The sequence below is a fragment of the Salmo salar genome, chromosome ssa19, assembly GCF_905237065.1.
Source record: "Salmo salar chromosome ssa19, Ssal_v3.1, whole genome shotgun sequence".
Classification (NCBI taxonomy): Eukaryota; Metazoa; Chordata; class Actinopteri; order Salmoniformes; family Salmonidae; genus Salmo; species Salmo salar.
In genome coordinates this window covers 65,338,310-65,365,707 of record NC_059460.1, presented here as the reverse complement: position 1 = coordinate 65,365,707, position 27,398 = coordinate 65,338,310, and the positions used below count along the sequence as shown (strand labels likewise).

Below are 27,398 nucleotides of genomic sequence, written 5' to 3'. Positions count from 1 at the left end.
TAACCACAATCAAAATGAAAGATCATTATAGCGGCTGGCCAGATAGCTAGAACAGGGACAGATCAGAAAAGAAAGGTGTGAACTGCTCTCACTGCTCTCCCTTTCTCCCCCATCAAATTGTCAATACAGTCCTTTCCCTTCATTCAAATCCAAGGGTAGCCTTCCTTGGGTGTTTGCCTACATAAGCTCAGTGGGGTTACCCACCAGCATTTGGCCATCGCAACGCAGCACCAATGTAAAGTAGTCCAAAAACCTTGGCCGTAGGCCCAACTGAATTTTAAGTGACTGCTGTCCTATTTGTGTGTCTTTGCACATTACCCTCACTCTTCCCTTGCTCTTTCTCTCCATCTGTCAGTGTGACGGGGGGAGTTATTTAGCCAACTACAGCACAAGCCCCCTCTTTTCTCTCCTGAGGGGGCTTCGGGACAAAATGTCTTATCCCCCTGTGTCTCCTCATGGGTAAAAGCCCGCCCACTGCCCCCCACCCCCCCATATAAGAGCCGGTGAGGGAGAGATGATAAGAAGTTAGTCTTGGGACAAGCTCGGACCATGCAGTGTAAAGTCCTTCTCTGCCTCTACTTCCTGACAATCATAAAGCATGGTGAGTGTTGTGCCATTCTGATCCAACCTTAAATTCGTACATTGTTCCCCTTGCCTGAGAGGATGGAAGTTCAATATGTAGCTAGATGTTAACTAGCTGGTTCATCGATGCCCATGAAAGGAAGTTAGGCAATCAAGCAAGCATTTTAGCCAGGTAGCCTAGAACAACAAACTAAAATGGTGTACTGTATGATAGTTATAGACCGTTTTGGCAACATGAAAGAGAGGAGGATGGCATTTGCACTTTTTTACAAGTAGGGCGAGTCAACATGTTACGGCCCTGGATCGCAATTGATTCACTTTGACTGAATGAGCTGCAGAAGATCCTGAAACAAACTAATTGTGTTTTCATCTATGCTCGAAAGTGCTTAGGGTTAATCACAGGCTCTTGAACTTGCCGAGTACAGTGTATTTGTAATGTCTTATCATCTTGTCACTTGTCTTCCACTTCTTACCATGGTCATTCATATGCATAGTTTGTTTGAATGCTTCTTGTGCTGTGTATTAGGCCTCTCACTATTGTTTTACGTTGCCAGAATGAGCTGCAAAATATTCTGAAAAACTTAATTGGATGTCCATCTATGCTCATAGGTGGCCTACGGGCAACCAACATCACACAGTGTTGAATGTACACTGATATTGTATTGAATTATCAACTGAATAAATTCAATGTACACCCAACCAACAAAACACAAATAAATGTGCATGTTGAAACTCTTGTACTTGCCTGGTATTTGCTTTTTGCAATGCCTGATCATCTTCCATCATCTTACACTTCTTACCGTGATCAAACATTTGCATATCTTGTTTGAATTATTATTGTACTGTTTTATTGTATTGTTGTGTATTAGGCCAATAAAGGCCAGGACATAACTGTAAATGAGCGCATGATTGCCTATTTTAAATTAATCAGAGGGAACAAAGAGACCAAAGATAACCCTGAAGGAGCTACAAAGCTCCACAGCGTGGATTGAAGTATCTGTCCATTGAACCACTTTAAGCCGTACACTCCACAGAGCTCAGCTTTACGGAAGAGTGGCCAGAAAAAAAGCCATTGCTTAAAAAAAAAAATAAGCAAACACGTTTGGTGTTCACCAAAAGGCATGTGGGAGATTCCCCAAACATACGGAAGAAGGTACTCTAAAATTTAGCTTTTTGGCCATCAAGGAAAATGCTATGTCTGGTGCAAACCCAACACCTCTCATCACCCCGAGAACACCTGTCACGTTCACCATCTTCAAACTCCCAATCATAAATAAACCAAGGTGCAGCGTGCATGGAATTCCACATCTTTTAATGAAGATGAAACTCACCAAACAACAAAACGTGACGTTCTGGGCTGCTCACAGGCAGCAACACAAAAACAAGATCCCACAATCACAGGTGGGAAAAGGGCTGCCTAAGTATGATTCCCAATCAGAGACAACGATAGACAGCAGCCTCTGATTAGGAACCATACTCGGCCAAAAACAAAGAAAAAAACAACAGAGCGCCCACCCCACATCACACCCTGACCTAAACAAATAGAGAAATAAAACGGCTCTAAGGTCAGGGCGTGACAACAACATTCCCACAGTGAAGCATGGTGGTGGCAGCATCATGCTGTAGGGATGTTTTTCATCGGCAGGAACTGGGAAACTGGTCAGAATTGAAGGAATGATGGATGGTGCTAAATACAGGGAAATTCTTGAGGGAAACCTTTTTCAGTCTTCAAGAGATTTGAGACTGGGAAGGAGGTTCACCTTCCAGCAGGACAATGACCCTAAGCGTACTGCTACAGCAACACTCGAGTGATTTAAGGGGAAACATTTAAATGTCTTGGAATGGTCTAGTCAAAGCACAGACCTCAATCCAGTTCAGAATCTGTGGTGTGACCTAAGGATCGGTGTCCCATCAACTGGACAGATGTAAATCATGCAGCGCGTTGTCAAGATCGCAGATTTTAGAGAAACAACAAATGTCGGTACATATAAGTGTCTTATATGGGCTGAAAGCTTAAATTCTTGTTAATATACCTGCACCATCCAATTTACAGTAGTTATTACTGAAAAAAATGCCATGCTATTGTTTGAGGAGAGCTCCTAACAACAAAACACTTTTTTCACCACGATAGGTTTGATAAGTTCACCTTTGAAGGTGAAATGTGTACTTACATTCTGAAATCTTGCTCTGATTTATCATCCAAAGGGTGGCAGAGATAACATGAAGTGTTGTTTTGTTAGATAAAATTATTTTTCATATCCTAAAAAAGGTCCATGTAGCATGCACGATCGATTTTGTATTTCCACTCGTTCAATTTGAAAAAAAAGGAATCTGTGAAAATCTCACCCTAAACGTTGTTTCAACGAGTCACATCACGTCCGTATATATATTCCTCAGAGATCCTAGAAGGTAACAAGACTTCACTATATCATTAGGAGTGTAGTATATCCTATAGGACACCATATTTGGTCAGAGAGCGACGCCGATGACGCGGGCGGTCATCACTTGAACAACAGTTTTTTTGTCAAATAAGCAAACAAAGCTAGCTAGATAGCCAATGAGCTGGGCTATATGGGAGTTTACGACTTTATATGTGGTAAAAATGTAGCTATTAACCTTGTACGACAACCTGCCTTTTCATTTTGGACAAAAATTATAAGGATATTCAGAGTTATGAAATCTGGTTGTTTTGCAAATGTTGAACTTATACTTGCTAATACTTGGAAAGCTAAATCAAAGTCCAAGTATATAGATTTGACGATATTCTTGCATAAAAATTTTATATGAATGCGACAGTCTCCTTCACGATTTGCCAGAATGTACCTGAGGACTTCACACTAAAAGTATTGTAGTTCACTCATACTAGTTCACTCAAGTTATCCATCTGAAACTTTCCATATACACAGCTGCCATCTTGTGGACACCATCAGAATTACAACCAGGGTGATGGCTTTAACTGACCTTTCTCTTGCATTTCAAAGATGGTGGTAGAAAAAGACCGGTTGGTTTTTTCTTTGTATTTCCTTCTACCAGATCTATTGTGTTATATTCTCCTACATTCAATTCACATTTCCACAAAGTTAAGTGTTTCCTTTCAAATGGTACCAAGAATATGTATATCCTTGCTTCAGTGCCTGAGCTACAGGCAGTTAGATTTGGGTATGTCATTTAGGCAAAAATTGAAAAAAAAGGGGGCTATCGCTGAGAAGTTTTTTAAAGATTGGGTTCCGCTGGTGTACAGCATCCAACTTGAAGGAGCTGGAGAAGTTTTGCCTTGAAAAATGGGCAGAAATCCCAGTGACTAGATGTGCCAAGGTCATAGAGACATACCCCAAGAGACTTGCAGCTGTAATTGCTGCAAAAGGTGGCTCTACAAAGTATTGACTTTGGGGGGGGGGGTGAATAGTTATGCACAATCAAGTTCTGTTTTTTGGTCTTATTTCTTGTTTGTTTCACAATTTGCATCTTCAAAGTGGTAAGCATGTTGTGTAAATCAAATTATACAACCCCCACCCAAAATACATTTTCATTCCAGGTTGTAAGGCAACAAAATAGGAAAAATGCCAAGGGGTGTGAATACTTTCACAAGCCACTGTACTCCAAAAGCACAATGTCAACAGTCATATCACAATTTAATCTTGTTTTGCACTATCCAACTCCCTAAAAACATTTTCTTAGAGAACAGTATTGTATTAGAATAGTTCAAAATAGTTTTCAGATCCTTCTTTACTTTTTAGAAACATGTAGCAATTCTCACATCTTGAGGTTTCACTCATAATTCAAATTCAAAACCATGTTTGCAGGGATAGTTTAAGCATCAATTATTCTGTTTGTTGTCACTCATTACCTATCTTGTCGTCTATCTTCTTACATATCTTAGGAGTCTTAGGGTCAACTAATCAGATCTTTCTCTTTATCAATATTTCTACTATACATATGCCTTTTAGCAAGCACTTTTATCCAAAGCAGTTTACGGTAGTGCACGCATACATTTTCGAATGGGTTGCCCCAGGGGGATTCGAATCCACAACCCTACCAACTAAGCCACACAGCTCTTTGTTCTTTTTTTTCTCTCCTCTCCTTCCGCTCTCCTGGTCACTCCCCCCATCATCCATCCATCATTCTGAAAGTTGTGCTAATATTAACACTTCACCTTCTCCTCAAGTATCAAACTTCACGGCTTGCCTTTAATCCTATCGACAAATATTTATAGCCCTGGTTATTTATTAATGTAGGGAACCAGCCTTACCAGTGTTCCTGTAGTGGAACATTGTCTCCCAAGCCTTCGTATTGCATTTACCCTAGCTATATTTACCCTATATATAGCATACTGCAAAATTGAGGCAAAATTGACCTTTTGAGAGAGATGCTGGTCAGAGGTGAGAAGAAAGCCTGGAAAGAAAGTATGCAATGGTATTTCACCAACCCTCCTCCTCTTTAACTTGAGGGTTTAGATTTGTGTGTTGTGAAATTGCATACATGTACTGTAGACCTACTATGTGTTCAAAGCCAATAGGAATGCATTCTTTTCACAACAATAATTTGCTGTTCTAACATTTTGTTGTAAGTTTTTATCTCTGTGGTTTGTGTTTCTTTCTCTTGATTGCTTTAATGACAATGGCTGTTATATGCATTTCTCAAGATATTCCACTCGTGTAACAAGCAACAGTCAGGAATTGTCACGTCCTGACCAGTAAAAGGGGTTATTTGTTATTGTAGTTTGGTCAGGGCGTGGCAGGGGGTGTTTGTTTTGTGTGTTTCGGGGTTTATGTTCTAGGTTATCTATTTCTATGTTAGTTTTGTCAATGACCTCCAATTAGAGGCAGCTGGTTGTTGTCTCTAATTGGAGGCCATATTTAGTTGTGTTTGTTTTCACTTGTGTTTGTGGGTGGTTGTTTCCGGTATAGTCTTGTCATCTCCCGTCTGGATTACTGCAACTCGTTGTTGGCTGGGCTCCCTGCCTGTGCCATTAAACCCCTACAACTCATCCAGAACGCCGCAGCCCGTCTGGTGTTCAACCTTCCCAAGTTCTCTCACGTCACCCCGCTCCTCCGCTCTCTCCACTGGCTTCCAGTCGAAGCTCGCATCCGCTACAAGACCATGGTGCTTGCCTACGGAGCTGTGAGGGGAACGGCACCTCCGTACCTTCAGGCTCTGATCAGGCCCTACACCCAAACAAGGGCACTGCGTTCATCCACCTCTGGCCTGCTCGCCTCCCTACCTCTGAGGAAGCACAGTTCCCGCTCAGCCCAGTCAAAACTGTTCGCTGCTCTGGCACCCCAATGGTGGAACAAGCTCCCTCACGACGCCAGGACAGCGGAGTCAATCACCACCTTCCGGAGACATCTGAAACCCCACCTCTTTAAGGAATACCTGGGATAGGATAAAGTAATCCTTCTAACCCCCCCTTAAAAGATTTAGATGCACTATTGTAAAGTGGTTGTTCCACTGGATATTATAAGGTGAATGCACCAATTTGTAAGTCGCTCTGGATAAGAGCGTCTGCTAAATGACTTAAATGTTAAATGTAGTCTGTGCACCTTACGGGACTGTTTTCGTCGTTTGTTTTGTTTAAGCATTTTCTCCTTCAATAAAAAAAGATGATAAATATACCCGCTGCATTTTGGTCCACTCCTTACGACGCCTGTGACAGGAATGGAGTTTGCCATAGGATACATACATCTGATACCATTCTGCAGGTTTAGGTTTTTCATCATGAATCTTGTTCTGGAAGCAGCTCTGCATAGTGGTCAGTAGCTGGCACAGCCACAAAGTCATAAAATATAATTTTAACTCTAACCTTACACTGCTAACCCTAATGCCTAACCCTTAATACATTCTTCTTACTACAATCTAGCCAATTTTGACTTTGCAGCTGGCCTATCTCAGGGAAAAAAAATAAAAAAAAAATAAAAAAAATAAAAATAAAAATAAAATAAAAATAATCGCTCAGTTCTGCCGCCAGGACAAGATTCATGACAATAAACGTCAACCTGCTACCATTCTTACGTTGCGGTTTGAATGCCTGACTATGAAAAGCCAACTGACACTGAATCTTGAAGCGTTGAAGTGTTGCACCCTCTATAGCCATCATGGTTATTATTTGACACTGCTGGTAATCTTCTAGGCGGCAAGTAGCCTAGTGGTTAGAGCGTTGGACTAGTAACTGAAAGGTTACAAGATCAAATCCCTGAGCTGACAAGGTAAAAATCTGTTGTTCTGCCCCTGAACAAGGCAGTTAACCCACTGCTCCTAGGCTGTCATTGAAAACAAGAATTTGTTCCTAACTAACTTGCCTGGTAAAAAAATGAAAAATCTATGAACATTTGAATGTCTTGGAAAATGATATGGCCACATGTAGTCTTAAATCTCTACCCGGTACAGCCAGAAAAGGACTGGCCACCCCTTGGAGCCTGATTCTTCTTAGGTTCTTGCCTTTTAGGGAGTTTTCCCTAGCCACTGTGCTTCTGCCTCTGCATCGTTTGCTCTTTGGGGTTTTAGGCTGTGTATCTGTAAAACACTTTGTGACAACTGCTGATGTAAAAAGGGCTTTATAAAATACATCTGATTGATTTATTGATTGTGGTCTGCTGGGATAAGTAAATCTGCTCTAAACTCACTGAATTAACTAATGTTTCATCAACTGAGCTTTCAGTCAGTTGACCAAGCTGTATATATAGCTATTGATCTTACAGGTTATGTTGAACTTCACATAACTTCATAATTAAGACGTTGCCGATACTCAGAGATGGTAGTATTTCTGTGACTATGTATTTGACATATGTATTTCAATTACTTTTGAGTATTTGGTCATTTGTATTTGAAAGGACAAAAAAAACATGTAATTGTGGTAAGATACTTCAGAGAATGGTATTTAGCATTTTCAAATTACTAAAAATACTTTTCTACCATTGTTTATAGCACTTCAAAATGTTGTGGCCCCCGTCACGCCAAATTTGCTGCATTGGTATCAGAAGTCTGATGGCACTATCGTGTGAGGCCATGAGGTGTTGATGGATCAGTGGAGGACCTTGAAATAAAGTTGTATGCACAGGGATGCACTTCCAGAGTGAGGATAATGGGGTAAATTTGGACCAAAAGTGGGAAGTGAACTCAACTTTGAAAGCGAACACACACAATGTTATTGCCACACGATCACTACACTCACTCTCAGTCGGGTAATGAGTGCCATGCCTCTAATTTCTTTCAAACCGCTTTCTACCTGCACCTCTGATAACATCATGTCCATGGCAAGGTACGGTATCTCATTTCTGACACCAGTGCAGCGAATTTGGACTAAAAGGGTGCCACAAAGCTCTGAAGATTAACACGCCATGAACTGTGCCAATTAACTGGACTTTAGGTACTGCTCATAGCATGTTAGCCAAGGGTCACAAGTTTATTTATAACTAATTTAAAGCTGAAATCCATCAAGGGGGAAACACCGCCACTGTTGGACCCAGCACCTTTGTTATTATTTTTGTTTTATTGATGAAACAGAGGAGAGGAGCGTCCAGCAGCATGGTAAAAATAATTGTAGTACATATTCTGGTGTTCTATTGCAAGTGCAATGATGTCCGAAGGGGAAAAAAAAAAACTGTTAGTTGTTTGAAGAAACTAGTTTTTTGTTGTAATATCCCCAAAAGGGTATGGCAGTTTCCCCCTTTACAGATTAGAAAATACAAAATACATTTATTTTAATTACATAATTTTTTCGGCACCAGTATTTTGTATTTTACTTTGGTCTTAAGCGTATTTTGTATTTTATAACTAGATACATTTTGATGCATCTTTGTCCATCTCTGATGATACTTTTGTTTGTCAATAAGGACAAAATCCTTATGAACATGTATATAGACCACTGATATTTTCAATGTTTTTCACTCTTTCTTTCAGTCTCCCCAACTGAAGTTTTGGTCCGGCCATATACGTCTGCCCTTCTCCCCTGTTCTATCTCAGTCCCTCCTGAAGGCGACTCTCTCCTGGGGATCAGTTGGACCTTCAACGGATCTCATATAGCCTACTTCGGGACGACAGACGACAACCATGTCGACAAAGACTTCAGTTGGGACACCAGTTTATTTGTCAATGGGACCTTCTCTCTGACTGTGCTTAATGCCACTCTTGAACAACAGGGCGTGTATGAGTGTAAAGTCAGATACAACGTCTCCGAGCTACACTCCAGCAATGTCACATTGGACATCAAAGGTAAGTCTTTCATTGTCCTTTCAGTTTTAAATTAGGTCTAAGGCCCTGCTCAAATACCTCTCTTCCACCCTTCCGTGATGTATTGAATGATCTAACATGTTTGGATAGGTAAAAACATGAGGTCCTCTTCACAGCTTTCACCAATCCAATAACTTTCACTAAAGGGAGAAAGGAAAGGATGCCATTAAGTAGTTTCTAATTTGTAGTTGTTCCCTCATGTGACATTCATGTATCCAGTTCTCTCAGACAAGTAAGGGCAACAGATGATGGGAAAATAAGTCAAAAACATTGGACACAACTGGTTATGTGAATCTGAACGCGTCACCATGAAATCAAATAAATAGAATCTCTCTCATTTCTTAGTTCCACCCACTCTCTCCATTCCTTCCACGATGGTGGTACTGGATGTGAAGAGTGAGCTTCAGTGTATTGCAGAGGGTTTTAGCCCTCCACTCATCTACTTCTCCTGGACCAGAGCTGGGGAGGTGGTCCAGCTAGAGCAAGCGGTCACAGCGGTCGACCGCACCCCAGAAGGGACCTACTGGGCGGTCAACATCTTGAAATTTATCCCTTTGGTGGATGACCAGAATGTGATCTATGGCTGTGTGGTCACTCACGCCACCCTGGACAAACTGCTGAGCTTAGAGTTTCAACTCAGCTTCGTCTGTAAGTGTCAACTTTTTCAATTAATTACATTTGATTAATACAATACATGGTTGTCAACATGATACATATCAAGAGACCGTTTTCAGATTTTTTATATGGTATAGAAGTTCATTGAAAAATAAAGGTGAGCCGCGCACTCTAGGAGCTCAGATGCAAAATTATTTATGTCCAACAATTCGACAGACAAGCTGTCTTCATCAGGGTATAATGACAAACACTGCGGGATGACTCATTTATATAGTGTCAAAAGACACACACAGGTGGCTGTGATCATGGCCGGGTGTGGCCTGATATCATTGGTTCATTTTCATGTATTGAAATAGCATAAAAAAACAAATGGATAGTATACGATCATGGCTACATAAGCCTGCAAACATTTACAATAGCAAAATAATCACAAGAATGGCTTCAGATCAAAGTCTTTAAATTAAAGATCCAGGCAGCCTCTCGTTTTAACAATAAATTGTCAAGGTCACGCCCTCTCCTAGGGAGGGTGACATATTCGATGCCAATATAACGAGTAGCGACAAAATCGAGTGGTTTTCTTCCAAAAACTGGGCAAGTTGAGTTCTTGCACCTAATGGTGCTACGATGCTCCGAGATGCACTTTTAATTCGCGCTTTGTTTTACCCACATCATTTTTACAAGGACAAGTTATAAGATAAATAACTGCCTTAGTGGGGCACGTGATAACACCTTTGATTGGGATCCGTTTCCCTGTTTGGGGGTGTTTGAAGGATCTACATTTACAAGTGCCACTGCACAAGGTTAGATATTCTTGTGTATGTAAAAATCGGCTGGGAACACCACAGCTCACGAACCTGCTTCCCTATTCCCCAGCTGAGTGCCGTCGCCAGGCATGAGGTGGGAAGGATGGTCTCGGTTTCCGGGGTTGAAGCTGTGGGGCTACAGTGGCGTGACAGCGCATCCTGACATTCTGGGATCGGCCGGTATTAGAGGGAGAAGTTGAACCGGGTGAAGAGCAGGACCCACCTAGCTTGCCTGGGATTGAGGCGCTTGGCCGCGTGAAGATTTCAGGTTCCTGTGGGCAGTCCACACAATGAACGGATGTTCCGCCCCCTCCAGCCAGTGCCTCCACTCCAATGCCATCTTCACCTTGAGAAGCTCACAATTCCCCACATCGTAGTTCCTCTCTGTGGCATTGAGGCGGTGGGAGAAGAAGGCGTAGGGATGCAACTTGAGGTCCAGGGCAGAACGCTGGGACAGGACAGCCGCCACCCGAAACAAATCGGCCTCCACCACGAACTGGCGGGTCAGGTCAGGATGAACCAAGATGGGAGCTGTGGTGAAGCAATGTTTGAGATCCCGGAATGCCTGGTCAGCAGCTGGGGACCAAGTGATCGGAACCTTGGGAGAGGTGAGTGCAGACAGGCGGGAAGCCAGGGTGCTGTACCCAGGATAAAAGATGGCAAATCCCAGGAAACATTGCAGCTGCACCCTGGATGGTAGGCTGGGGCCAATCCACCACTGCTCTCACCTTTCCGGGAACCATCTGTACACTCCCTGCAGCGATGACGTAACCCAGAAAGGGGATGGTGGAGCACTGGAATTCGCACTTCCCTGCTGTCACAAAAAGCTAGTTCTCCAGAAGGTGTTGGAGAACCTATCGGACGTGGAGCACATGTTCTTTGGCGAAGCGGGAGAAGACGAGGATGTCATCAAGGTAGACAAAGATGAACCAGTTCAACATGTCCCGGATAACATCATTAACCAGAGCCTGGAACAGAGCAGGGGCATTGGTAAGGCCAAATGGTATGACCAGATACTCGTAGTGACCGCATTGAAGGCAGTCTTCCACTCATCCCCTTCCCGTCGCCACACCAGGTGGTAGGCGTTCCGTAGGTCCAGCTTGGAGAACACTGGAGCGACTCGGAGGCCGAGGAGATGAGGGTTAGGGGGTAGCGGTTCTTCACCGTTTTGTTGAGACCTTGGTAGTCGATGCATGGTCGCAGGGTTTTGTCCTTCTCCACAAAGAAGAACACTGCGTCGGCAGGGGGAGGCAGAAGGATGGAGGAACATTGCAGCTAGGGAGTCCTCAATGTAGATCGCCATAGCCTTGGTCTCCGGACCTGACAGAGTACAGTAGTCCCCAGGGCGGAGTGGTGCCTGGGAGAAGGTTGATCCCGCAGTCATAGGGTCAGTGAGGCATAAGCGAAGTGGCCTAGGCCTTACTGAAGACCTCCCGGAGGTCCTGGTACACTCAGGAATGGCGGAGAGGTCCAGGGCAACTTCCGAGCCCCCAGGAAGACGTCCTGGGGCAGGTTGCGCTGACTTCAGGCAATGGGCACGGGCTCCAGCCCATGATGGCCCCAGCAGACCAGTTAATGAGGGGATTGTGTCGCTGGAGCCAGGAGAATCCCAATACCACGGGAACCTGAGCAGACTTAATAAGCAGGAATTGGATCGTCTCGCTGTGGTTCCCTGACACACGTAGGTTGATGGGGGTGGTATTGTGGGTGACCCGGCCTATAGAGCACTGGACGGGCGCTCTAACGTCCATGGGAATTAAGAGGAGCTGTAGGGATGTCCAGCTCAGAAGCCAAGGTAGCGTCCATAAAGCTCTCAGCCACAGAGTCAATGAGTGCCCGGAGAGATTGACTGATTCCCCCATAGCAAAATGGCATGAAAAGGGGTGCGAATAAGGGGAGAGGAAAAGTTCTCCGTATGGCCCACCAGATTTTTCGCGCCTACCAGTGAGCCAAGTCTTTTAGTGGACAGGTGGAGACGAAATGACCGGTGGTCCCGCAATACTTAGTGCAACTCTTAGTGTGAAGCCTGTATAGCCGTTCAGCTGTAGACAGTCTAGCTCTGCCTAGTTGAATAGGCTTGGGAAGGTGACTCAGCAACCTTCAGACTCTAGGGGGAACTCTGGTAGCCTCGGGTTCTCTCGACAACAGAGACTTGCGGGATGCCTCGGAGGCGAGGTGGAATTCTTGGACGAGCAGGTGAAATCGAATCTCTTCTCCTTCCCGTTGTTGCCCATCGAAACGAATGGTCAAGGCAATGAGTGAGTCGAGATCTGTCAGTAGTTCCCGGTTTGAAAGCTCGTCCTTTACTTCCTCCGAAACTCCGTGCAGGTACATGTCAAACAGCGCTTCCGGGTTCCAGGCACACAGCTGCCAACGTGCAGAAATCCACCGCATAGTCTGCCACATTGCGGGAGTCTTGCCGAAGTTGATGTAACTTCCAGGCAGCCTCTCTCCCGGACAACGGAGCATCGAAAACTTTCACCTCTGCCACGAACTCCTCCAGACTGAAGCATACGGCCGACTGTTGTTCCCATACTGCCCGTAGCACAGGCGTGAGCCCTCCTGGACATCAGTGTAATGAGGTATGCTATCTTAGAACGGCCCGAGGGGAAGGAGGAGGGCTGCAGCTCAATGATGAGGGAACACTGAGCAAGAGACGCCCGACAGGTGCCCGACTCTCCATCGAAGCATTCTGGGGGGAGGTAAGAGGGGTTCTTTGGTGACCGGGGAGTCAGTGCTGCTTACAGCCGGGTTACTGAGGGGCTGGGAGGTTACCGTCGTGGTAGGTTGCCTAACAGACAACCCGTGGAATTGCTCCAGCAATGTGTTCAACGCTTGGTCATGGCGTTCGGCCAAGGTCTGGAAACCTTCCATAAGACCCCGAAGCAACTCCTCGTGCATTCCAATGGTGGCTCCTTGGGAGGAGATGCCATTGCGGAGCTGGTCCGAGTCTGCTGGGTCAGTCATGGCCAGTTAGTAATATCACGTTTTAGGTAAGACCCAGATGCAGACAGTGTTGAAGTAACAAACGTTTATTACTAGGTCAAGGACAGGCAGAGGTCAGTAATCCAGATAGGGTGCAAAAGGTCCAGAACGGCAGGCAGTCTCAGAGTCAGAGCAGGCAGGGGTCAATAATCCAGTGTGGTGTGGCAAGGTACAGAACGGCAGGCAAACTCAGGGTAGGCAGAATGGTCAAAACGGGGATAAACTAGAAAACAGGCACTAGAACAGACAGGCGCAAGGGGAATACCGCTGGTAGGTTTCCCGAAACAAAACGAACTGGCAACAAACAGAGAACACAGGTATAAATACACTGGGGATAATGGGGAAGATCTTGAAGGGGGTGGAGACAAGCACAAAGACAGGTGAAACAGATCAGGGTGTGACACCATCATATCAATGTAAACTTGGAGTCATGCGATGACATGTGTGGTCCTCCCATTACAACTTGTCGGGAAAGCATGCAGTTTATTAAAATCCACCCAAAACCACTCATTCCTTTAATTTGCAATGTTAAATAACACTAATAGGTGAGAACAATATATTTTGTGAACAAATGTTTCATTTTGGCGTTATAATGAGGTTGGTAGCAACATGGAAAATTGTTGTGGAAATCTGTTGCATGTCAAGTCGACTACAAATTCCACAATGCTCTCTATGGTCTGGCTGGCAAGCTCGGTAGCAACAGTGGTCGAAAAAGTACTCAATTGTCATACTTGAGTAAAAGTAAAGGTACCTTAATAGAAAATTATTCAAGTAAAAGTGAAAGTCATTCAGTAAAATACTACTTGAGTAAAAGTCTAAAAGTATTTGGTTTTAAATATACTTAAGTATCAAAAGTATAAACAATTTCAAATTCCTTATATTAAGCAAACCAGACAGCACAATAATTTTTTTATTGACGATCGCCAGGGGCACACTCCAACACAATTTACAAATGAAGCATTTGTGTTTAGTAAGTCCTTCAGATCAGAGGCAGGGGATGACCAGGGATGTTCTCTTGACAAGTGTGTGAATTGGACAATTTTCCTGTTAAAATGTAACAAATACTTTTGGGTGTCAGGGAAAATGTATTGAGTAAAAAGTACATAATTTTCTTTAGGAATGTAGTGAAGTAAAAGTAAGTTGGCAAAACTATAAATAGTAAAGTACAGATACTCAAAAAAAACGTCATTAGTACTTTAAAGTATTTTTACAAAGTACTTTACACCACTGGGCAGCAAGAAAACGTAGCTACACACAATAATACCAAAGACAATATCAGCATGTAACGTAGCTAGTTAGCTGTAAAAATCGCCTAAACAAACTGCATTATCAGATTTAGGAGTCTACAAAATCACCATGTTCAACCTGCAGATTGATATGCCTCAGACTGGAGTCTGACATTCGCAACGACAGATACACTTGGAGATGGGAAATGTTGCCCATGCTACGTCAATGGGCCGTGTATTGCATTCTGAAAGATTCTGGGACAATGAGCACTCTCCTTCATGGTATGAATTTGAGTTTATTGGGTGCTAGTTCAAAACCCCCAAATTAGCACGAAGTACAAATTTACAAATCTTTTCCTGAGATTTGAGATAATTAACTTGCTCTCTGTATTATCGTATAGCTCTGGAATCGTGACGTTACATACGAGGAAAATAGGCACCTTTCTCGACATATACAGTGACTTTGAGAAGGTACTGCGCGATGATAAGCTTAGAAACCGCGTGAAGGGGCATGAAGACGTGATTGGTCGACAGTATGTTGGGTGTGGTGAAATATATTAATTCATTGGATTCCTATCTCGTTTCTATAATATATCTGGCAACGGCACCATGCAATGCACCCTGGACTAAAGAGGCAGACAAATGGCAAAAATGTGCTAGACCCTCCGTTAAATTACACATTTTTCTAGGTAAGAATATCGCAAAAGTATGATCAATGGCTCATTCGAGAGACGACACCCTCCCGAGTTATGACATCGACCAGTATTGAAATCTGACATGTATGATAGACGTTTTCACAATCTAAAAATCATATTCCTATTAACTTCCAGTGTAGTGAGACTATCATGGTGCTACCTCATACCGGCCAGATGGCGTTCAAACAGGCAGCAAATAACTCATGAAACGAAGCAGGGAGTGTGCAGAACTGTCATCAAGGCAAAGGTTGGCTATTTGAAGAATCTCAAATATATTTTGATTTGTTTAACACTTCTTTTGGTTACTACGTGATTCCACATGTGTTATTTCAGTTTTGATGTCTTCACTATTCAATAATGTAGAAAATAGTAAAAAATAAATAAACCATTGAATGAGTAGGCGTTCTAAAACTTTTGACCGGTAGTGTAGATGGATGATTTAAAATAGGTTATTGGACCATAAACAGATATGGTTCATTAACCTATACGGTCCAAATAATGATGATCCACGCTTTAAAAATATAATAATTTTTCAACCTTACACAAGCAATACAAGACATTTATTATTATTATTATTATTATTATTATGGTGGGAGATTATAATACGGTTTTAAATACCTCTATGGACCGTAAAGGAAATCACAATACAAACTATCACCCTCATGCACTTAAGGAACTCCGGAATTTCATGGATATATTGGAACTAGTGGAGGCATACATTTCCTGATGTCACATCTACTCCCGCTCGACGTCGCCAGTTTACTAATCACTGGCTCTGACAACCATTAGGCACACCTGGCACCATCGTTATGCGCACCTGTGACTCATTAGACTCACCTGGACTCCATCACTTCACTGATTACCTCACCTATATCTGTATCTATATCTATACACTTTGGTTCATTCCCCAGACAGTATTAGTTATGTTTCATGTCCAGACGCTGCTCTTGTTTTGTATCGTTCCATGTCACCCCCTTGCTTCTTGACTCCCAGCTTCTCCGTTACACCTGACCTAGGGAGATATATGGCGGAGGCTCAATCAAGCTAGTCATCTTGACTACTTTCTTATGTCATTCTCTCTGGCACCAAAAGTTTAAAAACTGTTGATTGGGGACAGAATGAGGTCAGACCATCAAATAATTGGCATATATATTACTCTGACAGAAATTCCACGTGAGAGAGGATATTGGAAATTTGATCAAAGCCTATTGGATGATAACTTGTTTTTAACTAGGACACAATAATTTATAACTGACTTTTTCCGACATTATATAGGTACAGCAGATCCCCTTAATGGGACACTTTTAAATGTGCCTTTGGAGGCCATGCAATTCAGTACTCATCTATAAAGCAAAAGTAATTTAGGTCAAGAGTCCATATTAACAAAGGAAAGGGAAGGACAAACAGTACAGATAGCAATAAAAACTGTACCATAGAGGCTCAGAATTAGAGGAAAAACAAAAAGAAATGGAAGAACTTATTCAAGAAGGGTCAAGTGTAATATATTATAAAAATAAAGCAAACTGGATGGAATATGGGGGAAAATGCACCATTTAAAAAAAAAATCTTTAACATAGACATGCTTCCAAAAATAATTTTCTGAAAGTTGTTACAAATGACGGAGTCACCCATGATTCACCAAACAATATTTTGAAAGAGGAAGAAGTACTTTAAGCATATGTTTACATTTGTCGCCTCCATCTCCACTAACCGAAGCTAATTGTATGGATTTCATTTCTATTAATAAGGTAAAATTGACAGCTGTACAGAAAGACTGGTGAAGGCCAAATTACGGAGGAAGAACTTGACGCAATTAATGCCTTTAAGTCCGGGAAAACTAGGGCTGGATGGCATACCAGTGGAAGTATACCAAACCTTTTGATATAGTCAGAGGGCTGTTATTAGCATGTTTTAACCACTCCTATAAAAATGGTACATTATTAGACACTTACCAAGAAGGTCTGATTTGATTATTACTGAAACAGGATCCAAGTGGTAAATATAAAGATCCAGTCCATTAAAAAAATCGTAGGCCTCTTACACTTCAGCGTTGTGCAAAAATTATAGGAAAATGCATAGCGCATAGACTTAAAAAGCTATCGTCTGATATTATACATTGTAGACAATATAAGACAAGTACTGGAAACAATAGAACACTATGAAAAATATGGGAAACCAGGCCGGGTATTCATAGCTGACTTTGAAAAGGCTTTTGATAAAGTACGACTGGAGTTTATATATAAATGCCTGGAATATTTCAATTTTGGAGAATCTCTTATAAAATGGGTTAAAGTTATGTATAGTAACCCTAGGTGTGAAACAGTAAATAATGGCTACTAGAAATGAAGACTATTACGAGATCTTCAGTTTCTTGGCCATTTCTCACATGGAATAGCCTTAATTTCTCAGAACAAGAATAGACTGACAAGTTTCAGAAGAAAGTTATTTGTTTTTGGCCACTTGAGCCTGTAATCGAAACCAGAAATGCTGATGCTCCAGATACTCAACTAGTCTAAAGAAGGCCAGTTTTATTGCTTCTTTAATCAGAAAAAGTTTTCAGCTGTGCTAACATAATTGCAGAAGGGTTTTCTAATGATCAATTAGGCTTTTAAAATGATAAACTTGGATGAGCTAACACAACGTGCCATTGGAACACAGGAGTGATGGTTGCTAATAATGGGCCTCTGTACGCCTATGTAGATATTCAATAAAAAAAATCTGCCGTTTCCAGCTTCAATTGTCATTTACAACATTAACAGTGTCTACACTGTATTTTTGATCAATTTGATGTCATTTTAATGAACAAAATGACTTTCAAAAACAAGGACATTTCTAAGTGACCACCAAACTTTCGAACGTTAGTGTACAATTTCTCTTTCCTCCCCAGACCTCCCGACTGTTACCCTCTCCGCAGTGCCCTTGCCCTCCCGCGACTCCCCGCTCACCCTCTCCTGCGACATCGAGGGCTTCTATCCGGAGGACGTCTCCGTTTCCTGGCTACAGAATGGCACGGAGCTCCCCGCACCTCTGCTGAGCGAGTCGGGCCTGGACGGCACTTTCAGAACCAGGAGCTACTACACCCTGAGCCCTGAGCAGAGGGAGCTAGCCGGGGAGGTGGAGTGTGTCGTCCATCTGCCCAGCGTCACTGAACCTGTGGTCAGCTCCGCAGCCCTGGCCGACATCGACCCCATCATAGGTAAGAGAGAGAGGGGAAGGGATAGGGAGAAAGAGAGCAGAGGGGAAGGGACAGAGAGAATGGTCACAAATTCAAGATATCCCAACATTGGGTTTGATACAATCCTTAGCTGGGTTTCCACCATAACCCGCTCTTAGAAACAACAGAGGGTGGTAAGAGGTTAGAGAGATGGACCAGTAACCAAAATGATTACTACCAATACTGTTGTTCCCTTGAGCAAGGCAATTAACCCCAAAACTAGCTCTCCATCCAGGGGCGCTGCAACACGGCTGTGTGTGTGTGTGTTACGCACGCCTCTAGAAAGAGGGCACGCAACACCCTGCTACAACTTAACTCTCCGTGGTGTGAAAAAGGTATGGAAGTGTAGGTGTGAGCAAGGATGACAAATAGGCAGAGAATTCCGTTTACTGGGAATTTATTCCTTCACGCGGTAAGTTTGGGGAAAAGGGGCTGGACGGAACCAAAGCAAAGAAACTAAATATCAAAGCCCCCTCTCCTACCTTACCTGCCTACCCACCTAACTAGCACCACCTGGTGCACTAACCAAAATACAGGGGATGGTCCACCCAGGTCTTTCCTAGTGTGCATAGACAATAAATTACTATGGGTATATGTATGCCCGCGGGGCCTCTTGCCTAAGCACTCCCTCGGTGCCTTCCCCTTCCCCCCTGGGAACAAATGACACAGAATATTCCAAATGTCTTCACAACAAACTGAGAAAACAACTCAGGACATTAAAGAAGCTCTCTCTGAGCAACAAACGAACACAGAACATTACAATCAGCTCTCACAGCAACAACACAGTACATACCAAATGTCTTAGCAACAACCAACATGCTATAACTCTCAGCCATAATCTCTGGGTCTCCCAGCAAATATCTCTCTGCAATCATCTCTCTCTTTCTGAGCAACAGAACTGGGGCTTATATAGCTTCAGAAGAAGTTAGTAATTGGAGACAGCTGCGTCCTGACGAGGGGGCGGGGTTAGCTCTCCAATCATCAATGTTGATTGACCAATCAGCTGCTTGTAGAGAATTTCAGAAATCCATTTCCTGAAATACATACATGATAATACACAAACCACAACACAGAAACTGGGGAACGTAACAGTGTGTGAGGTTGGGGAAAAAGGCAGAGAACAAATGTATGTCCTTACCAAATGGACAATAAAGTGTATATTCTATTCAGCCTGGCCTCAAACATATTCTAACCTCCTCCCTTGTGTGTCTCCTCTCCCAGAGACACAAACTGTGCTGACCAAGTCTGCCAAGGCATCTGTGGCTCTGATGTGCATATCTCTGGTGCTGGTCTTTCTGCTCTGCTTTGGCTTCTCCTGGAGAAGGAGGGATGGTGAGTAAAACACAATATTATTTCACTTTAATAATAATGTACATCATATTTAAATGTCCATATATTTCCATATGTATATCTGAATATAAATACAGTATATAATGAATGATGTGTTAATGCACTGTGTACTGTAATACCTGCTAATGCTATCTTAATGAAAGTGGTATACACAGTATATAGATTGGCTGGTGCAACATATACTGCCATTCAAAAGTTTGGGGTCAGTTAGAAATTCTTTTTTTTTGAAAGAAAGGCACATTTTTTGTCCATTAAAATAACATCAAATTGATCAGAAATAGAGTGTAGACATTGTTATAAATGACTATTGAAACTGGAAATGGCTGAATTTCTTTTATTTTAATTTGTAATTTTTAATGGAATATCTACATAGGCCCATTATGAGCAACCATCACACCTGTGTTGTAATGGCACGTTGTGTTAGCTAATCCAAGTTTATCATTTTAAAAGGCTAATTGATCATTAGGAAACCTTTTTGCAAATATGTTAGCACAGCTGAAAACTGTTGTCGTAATTTAACCTGTTATGGCTAGGGGGCAGTATTTTCACAGCCGGATAAAAAACGTACCCGATTTAATCTGATTATTACTCCTGCCCAGAAACTAGAATATGCATATAATTATTAGCTTTGGATAGAAAACACTCCAAAGTTTCTAAAACTGTTTGAATGGTGTCTGTGAGTATAACAGAACTCATTTGGCAGGCCAAAACCTGAGAAGATTCCATGCAGGAAGTGCCCTGTCCGACAATTTCTTGCCCTTCTTGATTATCTCTATCCATTACAGAGGATCTCTGCTGTTACGTGACACTTCCTACGGCTCCCATGGGCTCTCAGAAGGCGGCAAAAAGCTGAATCGTGGCTTTGCAGGCTCTGGTTGAAACAAAGTAGCGCGTTTGGGTAGTGGCTGGTTACAGTACTGTGAGACTCAGGCGCGTGCCCGCGTCGACCCCATGCTATGTTTTCTTTCGTCTGTTTACCTAAACGCAGATTCCCGGTCGGAATATTATCGCTTTTTTACGAGAAAAATGGCATAAAAATTGATTTTAAACAGCGGTTGACATGCTTTGAAGTACGGTAATGGAATATTTAGAAATCTTTTGACACGAATTGCGCCATGCTCGTGACCCTTATTTACACTTCGGATAGTGTCTTGAACGCACGAACAAAACGCCGCTATTTGGATATAACGATGGATTATTTTGGACCAAACCAACATTTGTTATTGAAGTAGCAGTCCTGGGAGTGCATTCTGACGAAGACAACAAAGGTAATCAAACTTTTGTAATAGTAAATCGGAGTTTGGTCAGGGCTAAACTTGGTCGGTGTCTAAATGTCTTGCCGTGATGGCTGGGCTATCTACTGAGAATATTGCAAAATGTGCTTTCACCGAAAAGCTATTTTAAAATCGGACATATCGAGTGCATAGAGGAGTTCTGTATCTATAATTCTTTAAATAATTGTTATGTTTTTTGTGAACATTTATCGTGAGTAATTTAGTAAATTCACCGGATGTTTGCGGGGGGTATGCTAGTTCTGAACGTCACATGCTAATTTTAAAAAGCTGTTTTTTGATATAAATATGAACTTGATTGAACAAAACATGCATGTATTGTATAACATAATGTCCTAGGGTTGTCATGTGATGAAGATCATTAGTGCTGCATTTAGCTGTGGTTTTGTTTTTTGTGACATTATATGCTAGCTTGAAAAATGGGTGTCTGATTATTTCTGGCTGGGTACTCTGCTGACATAATCTAATGTTTTTCTTTCGCTGTAAAGCCTTTTTGAAATCGGACAGTGTGGTTAGATTAACGAGAGTCTTGTCTTTAAAATGCTGTAAAATAGTCATATGTTTGAAAATGGAAGTTTTCGGATTTTAGAGGAGCTTGTATTTCGCGCCACGCCCATCATTGGATATTGGAGCAGGTGTTCCGCTAGCGGAACGTCTAGATGTAAGAGGTTAAAGAAGCAATAAAACTGGCCTTTAGACTTGAAGAGTATCTGGAGCATCAGCAGAAACAGACGCCTCACAAGTCCTCAACTGGCAGCTTCATTAAATAGTACCCGCAAAACGCCAGTCTCAACGTCAACAGTGAAGAGGCGACTCCGGGATGCTGGCCTTCTTGGCAGAGTTCCTCTGTCCAGTGTCTGTGTTCTTTTGCCCCTCTTAATCTTTTGTTTTTATTGGTCAGTCTGAGATATGGCTTTTTATTTGCAACTCTTCCTAGAAGGCCAGCATCCTGGAGTCGCCTCTTCACTGTTGATGTTGAGACTGGTGTTTGCGGGTACTATTTAATGAAGCTGCCAGTTGAGGACTTGTGAGGCGTCTGTTTCTCAAACTAGACACTCTAATGTACTTGTCCTCTTGCTCAGTTGTGCACCGGGGCCTCCCACTCCTTTTTCTATTCTGGTTAGAGCCAGTTTACACTGTTCTGTGAATGGAGTAGTACACAGCGTTGTACGAGATCTTCAGTTTCTTGGCAATTTCTCGCATGGAATAGCCTTCATTTCTCAGAACAATAATAGACCGACAAGTTTCAGAAGGAAGTTATTTGTTTCTGGCCACTTTGAGCCTGTAATTGAACCCACAAATGCTGATGCTCTAGATACTCAACTACTGAAAAATGTAGTTCATTTAATCTGATTGTCATAAGGTTCCATGACGTTGTCAACACAGGGCATCTGAACACACAAAATACATTTTGATTATTTTCATTACATTTTGGGTGTTTTATTGAACTTTTGTACACCTCTTGTGGTCCCGGTCAAAAATAACCGGTCATTAGAAATAAATGGGTGAGACTACACTTTGTGTATAAAATTGAGTTCAGGCACAAGCCCATTCATCATATGGACACACTTCCTCTCCCAGACCCCCCACAAGCATATGTGTTTGAGCGCACACACACACACCTCACTCCCCTTCTTGGCTTCCATGGCATCCCCCCACAGGAACCTTTCCCCAATATACAGTTGAAGTTGGAAGTTTACATACACTTAGGTTGGAGTTATTAAAACTCATTTTTCAACCGCTCCACAAATTTCTTGTTAACTTCTTTGGGATAGGGGGCAGTATTTTCACGGCCGGATAAAAAACGTACCCGATTTAATCTGGTTACTACTCCTGCCCAGAAACTAGAATATGCATATAATTTGTTGATTGGATAGAAAACACTCTAAAGTTTCTAAAACTGTTTGAATGGTGTCTGTGAGTATAACAGAACTCATATGGCAGGCAAAAACCTGAGAAGATTCCATACAAGAAGTGCTCTGTCTGACAATTTGTTGTCCTTCTGTTGCATCTCTATCAAAAATACAGCATCTGTGCTGTAACGTGACACTTTCTAAGGCTTCCATTGGCTCTCTAAAGCCGCCAGAAAGTGGAATCGGATGTCTGCTGTCTCTGGGCAAAGTACAACAGCTCTGTTTGTGAGTGGTCAGCCTGGGGACAGTGAGACTGAGATGCGCATTCACGAGACTGCTCCATGTTTTTCTATCTCTCTCTGAATGAATACAACGTTGCCCGGTTGGAATATTATCGCTATTTTACGAGAAAAGTAGCATAAAAATTGATTTTAAACAGAGTTTGACATGCTTCTAAGTACGGTAATGGAATATTTTGACATTATTTGTCACAAAATGCGCTCGCGCGTCACCGTTTGGATAGTTACCTGAACGCATGAACAAAACGGCGGTATTTGGATATAACTATGGATTATTTGGAACCAAAACAACATTTGTTGTTGAAGTAGAAGTCCTGGGAGTGCATTCTGACGAAGAACAGCAAAGGTAATACCATTTTTCTAATAGTAATTCTGAGTTTAGGTTGTCCCAAACTTGGTGGGTGTCAAATTAGCTAGCCGTGATGGCCGAGCTATGTACTCAGAATATTGCAAAATGTGCTTTCGCCGAAGCGCTATTTTAAAATTGGACATGGCGATTGCATAAAGGAGTTCTGTATCTATAATTCTTAAAATAATTGTTATATATTCTGTCAACGTTTATCGTGAGTAATTTAGTAAATTCACCGGAAGTTTTCGGTGGGTATGCTAGTTCTGAACATCATATGCTAATGTAAAAAGCTGGTTTTTGATATAAACATGAACTTGATTGAACAAAACATGCATGTATTGTATAACATAATGTCCTAGGAGTGTCATCTGATGAAGATCATCAAAGGTTAGGGCTGCATTTAGCTGCGTTTTGGGGTATTTGTGATGCATGCTAGTTGCTTGGCAATGGCTGTGTGTTTTTTTGTGTCTATGTACTCTCCAAACATAATCGAATGTTTTGCTTTTGCTGTAAAGTCTTTTGGAAATTGGACAACGTGGTTCGATTCAGGAGAAGTGTATCTATAAAATGGTGTAAAATAGTCCTATGTTTGAGAACTTTGAATTATGACATTTTGTGGTTTTAAATTTGGCGCTCTGATTTGTCACTGGCTGTTGAATAGTGTGGGACGATTTCGTCCCACCTCCCGTAGAGAGGTTAACAAACTATAGTTTTGGCAAGTTGGTTAGGACATCTACTTTGTGCATGACACAAGTCATTTTTCCAACATTTGTTTACAGACAGATTATTTCACTTATAATTCACTGTATCACAATTCCAGTGGGTCAGAAGTTTACATACACTAAGTTGACTGTGCCTTTAAACAGCTTGGAAAATTCCAGAAAATGATGTCATGGCTTTAGAAGCTTCTGATAGGCTAATTGACATCCTTTGAGTCAATTGGAGGTGTACCTGTGGATGTATTTCAAGGCCTACTTTCAAACTCAGTGCCTCTTTGCTTGACATCATGGGAAAATCACAAGAAATCAGCTGAGACCTCAGAAAAAAAATTGTAGATCTCCACAAGTCTGGTTCATCCTTGGGAGCAATTTCCAAATGCCTGAAGGTACCACGTTCATCTGTACAAACAATAGTACGCAAGTATTAACACCATGGGACCACGCAGCCGTCATACCGCTCAAGAAGGAGACGCGTTCAGTCTCCTAGAGATGAACAGACTTTGGTACGAAAGTGCAAATCAATCCCAGAACAACAGCAAAGGACCATGGGAAGATGCTGGAGCAAACAGGTACAAAAGTATCTGTATCCACAGTAAAACGAGTCCTATATCGACATAACCTGAAAGGCCACTCAGCAAGGAAGAAGCCACTGCTTCAAAACCGCCATAAAAAAGCCAGACTGCGGCTTGCAACTGCACATGGGACAAAGATCGTACTTTTTGGAGAAATGTCCTCTGGTCTGATGAAACAAAAATAGAACTGTTTGGCCATAATGACCATCGTTATGTTTGGAGGAAAAAGAGTGATGCTTGCAAGCCGAAGAACACCATCCCAACTGTGAAGCACGGGGGTGGCAGCATCATGTTGTGAGGGTGTTTTGCTGCAGGAGGGACTGGTGCACTTCGCAAAATAGATGGCTTCATGAGGAAGGAAAATGATGTGGATATATTGAAGCAACATCTCAAGACATCAGTCAGGAAGTTAAAGCTTGGTCGCAAATGGTTCTTCCAAATGGACAATGACCCCAAGCATACTTCCAAAGTTGTGGCAAAATGGCTTAAGGACAACAAAATCAAGGTATTGGAGTGGCCATCACAAAGCCCTGACCTCAATCCTATAGAAATTTTGTGGGCAGAACTGAAAAAGCATGTGCGAGCAAAGAGGCCTACAAACCTGACTCAGTTACACCAGCTCTGTCAGGAGGAATGGGCCAAAATTCACCCAACTTATGCTTGTGGAAGCTTGTGGAAGGCTACCCAAAACGTTTGACCCAAGTTAAACAATTTAAAGGCAATGCTACCAAATACTAATTGAGTGTATGTAAACTTCTGACCCACTGGGAATGTGATGAAAGCAATAAAAGCTGAAATAAATCATTCTCTCTACTATTATTCAGACATTTCATATTATTAAAATAAAGTGGTGATCCTAACTGACCTAAGACAGGGAATTTTTACTAGGATTAAATGTCAGAATTGTGAAACTGAGTTTAAATGTATTTGGCTTAGGTGTATGTAAACTTCTGAATTCAACTGTAATATTTCCCCCATTGGAACCACACCTGTTGGCATTTTCACAAACAATCGCAACATTGTTTCATTGTTTCGCTTTATCCTTTGAAAATAGACATGTAATAATATTCTGGGGATGAGCATGCGTGTCTAAAATATGTAACCATTGTTCCTCTTTAGTGCATTTTATATATGTCGCAAGTAAAAGCCTTGGGTAGCGAGTTGATAGAATTCCAAGGTTAAAACCACCCTCAGACTTTGGAAGATGTAAAATGTTCCTTTTTATTCTTTGAATTTTATTTTCCCACATAAAGTCTGTTATGACCGAGTATACTTTTTTAACGGATGTCTTCGATGGGGTAATTGGTATTACTGAAAATAAATACAAAAACTTTGGCTGCCATGCTGTTCTAAAAGAGGTTTATTATACCTGTAAGATTTATTGGAAGATGTATTCTATTTAATTAGATCTGCTTTCATATTGTTGAGTAATGGAATACAATGATCTTTATATATTTGTTGTTTGTTGTCACTTATTAAGCATCCTAAGTATTAAAAAAAGTGGTGTAGATCATCATTTATTTTATTTTTCCTATTGCCATTATTTAGTTTTTTCCAAATAAATTTTATATCCAGATTTTTTGGTATTCAGATTTTATTTTTAGCAAAGGGGCATTGAGTTTTCAATATTGGTCAGGTATATCAAGAGATCATCATCAAATAGGTTTAGTTTATAGGGGCCTCCCGAGTGGCGCAGTGGTCTGTCTAGCTGTGCCACTAGAGATCCTGGTTCCAGTCCAGGCTCTGTCGCTGCCGGCCGCGACTGGGAGACCCATTGGGCGGCGCACAATTGGCCCAGCGTCATCCGAGTTAGGGAATTTTTTGTCCGGCAGGGATGTTCCTGTCCCATTGAGCACTAGCGACTCCTGTGGCGGGCCAGGTGAAATGCATGTTGACACGGTCGCCAGGTGTACGGTGTTTCCTTTGACACATTGGTGCGGCTGGCTTCTGGGTTAACCACAAAATCGAAATTTTGCAATGGTCATTTCAATCTCAATCTCCGGACTTGTAGTTTGAACCTGTAGTTTGAATTGAAGAGGGTAGTCCATAAACACAGACGCAGGATACAGTCTTTTTTTCTCATCTTTATCAAGGGTGCCATAATTTCAGACCCCACTGTATGTATATAATTGCGCTTTTATTATGAAGTTTTGTAACACCACTAGTCTCAGAAAATTGTGTTCATATCACCACTGACATCTATCTCCCTCTCCTCTTTCTCTGTCCCTCTCCCTTGTTCCCTCCCCAGAGAAGCAGAAGTTTCTAAATGTATCAGGGATCATTCTGCCTCCCCGGGTCATTGTGGGTCAGAAGGGCAGGGTGACCATCAGTGTGGAGGGGAGAAGGGTGGACAGGGTCCAGACCACCTGGTTCCTCAATGACACCCCCATTTCAGACACCTCACACACAGGTAGAGCCAAACCACAATATGTCACATAACATATTATAAGCTTTATTCTAAGACATTTTAGAGGCCCATTCATGATTATAATATGTTATAAAGCATTATACTATTATAAAGCATTATAGCATTATATACACTCTACAACATATGTATTTGGACAGTGAAGTTACATGTTTTTATGTGACAATACTCCAATGTATATTAAGTAGTCAAA

At 42.0% G+C, this 27,398-nt stretch overlaps 1 protein-coding gene across 7 annotated transcripts in view; it reads left to right on the top strand.

Annotated features, from left to right (window-relative positions):
- The first annotated feature begins 470 nt into the window (after positions 1-470).
- The window catches only part of si:ch211-180a12.2 (uncharacterized), a 67,486-nt gene continuing 40,558 nt past the window's right edge, over positions 471-27,398 (top strand). For 6 of the 7 annotated variants that reach the window (XM_014159296.2, XM_014159292.2, XM_014159294.2 and 3 more), the window contains exons 1-6: positions 471-601; positions 8,479-8,790; positions 9,154-9,456; positions 18,020-18,328; positions 19,568-19,678; positions 27,029-27,190. In XM_014159296.2, the coding sequence (XP_014014771.2) occupies positions 550-601; positions 8,479-8,790; positions 9,154-9,456; positions 18,020-18,328; positions 19,568-19,678; positions 27,029-27,190 (1,249 nt within the window). In that variant the 5' untranslated portion in view covers positions 471-549. The remainder of the gene's footprint in view (positions 602-8,478; positions 8,791-9,153; positions 9,457-18,019; positions 18,329-19,567; positions 19,679-27,028; positions 27,191-27,398) is intronic. The other variant, XM_014159295.2, reaches the window with a different exon arrangement.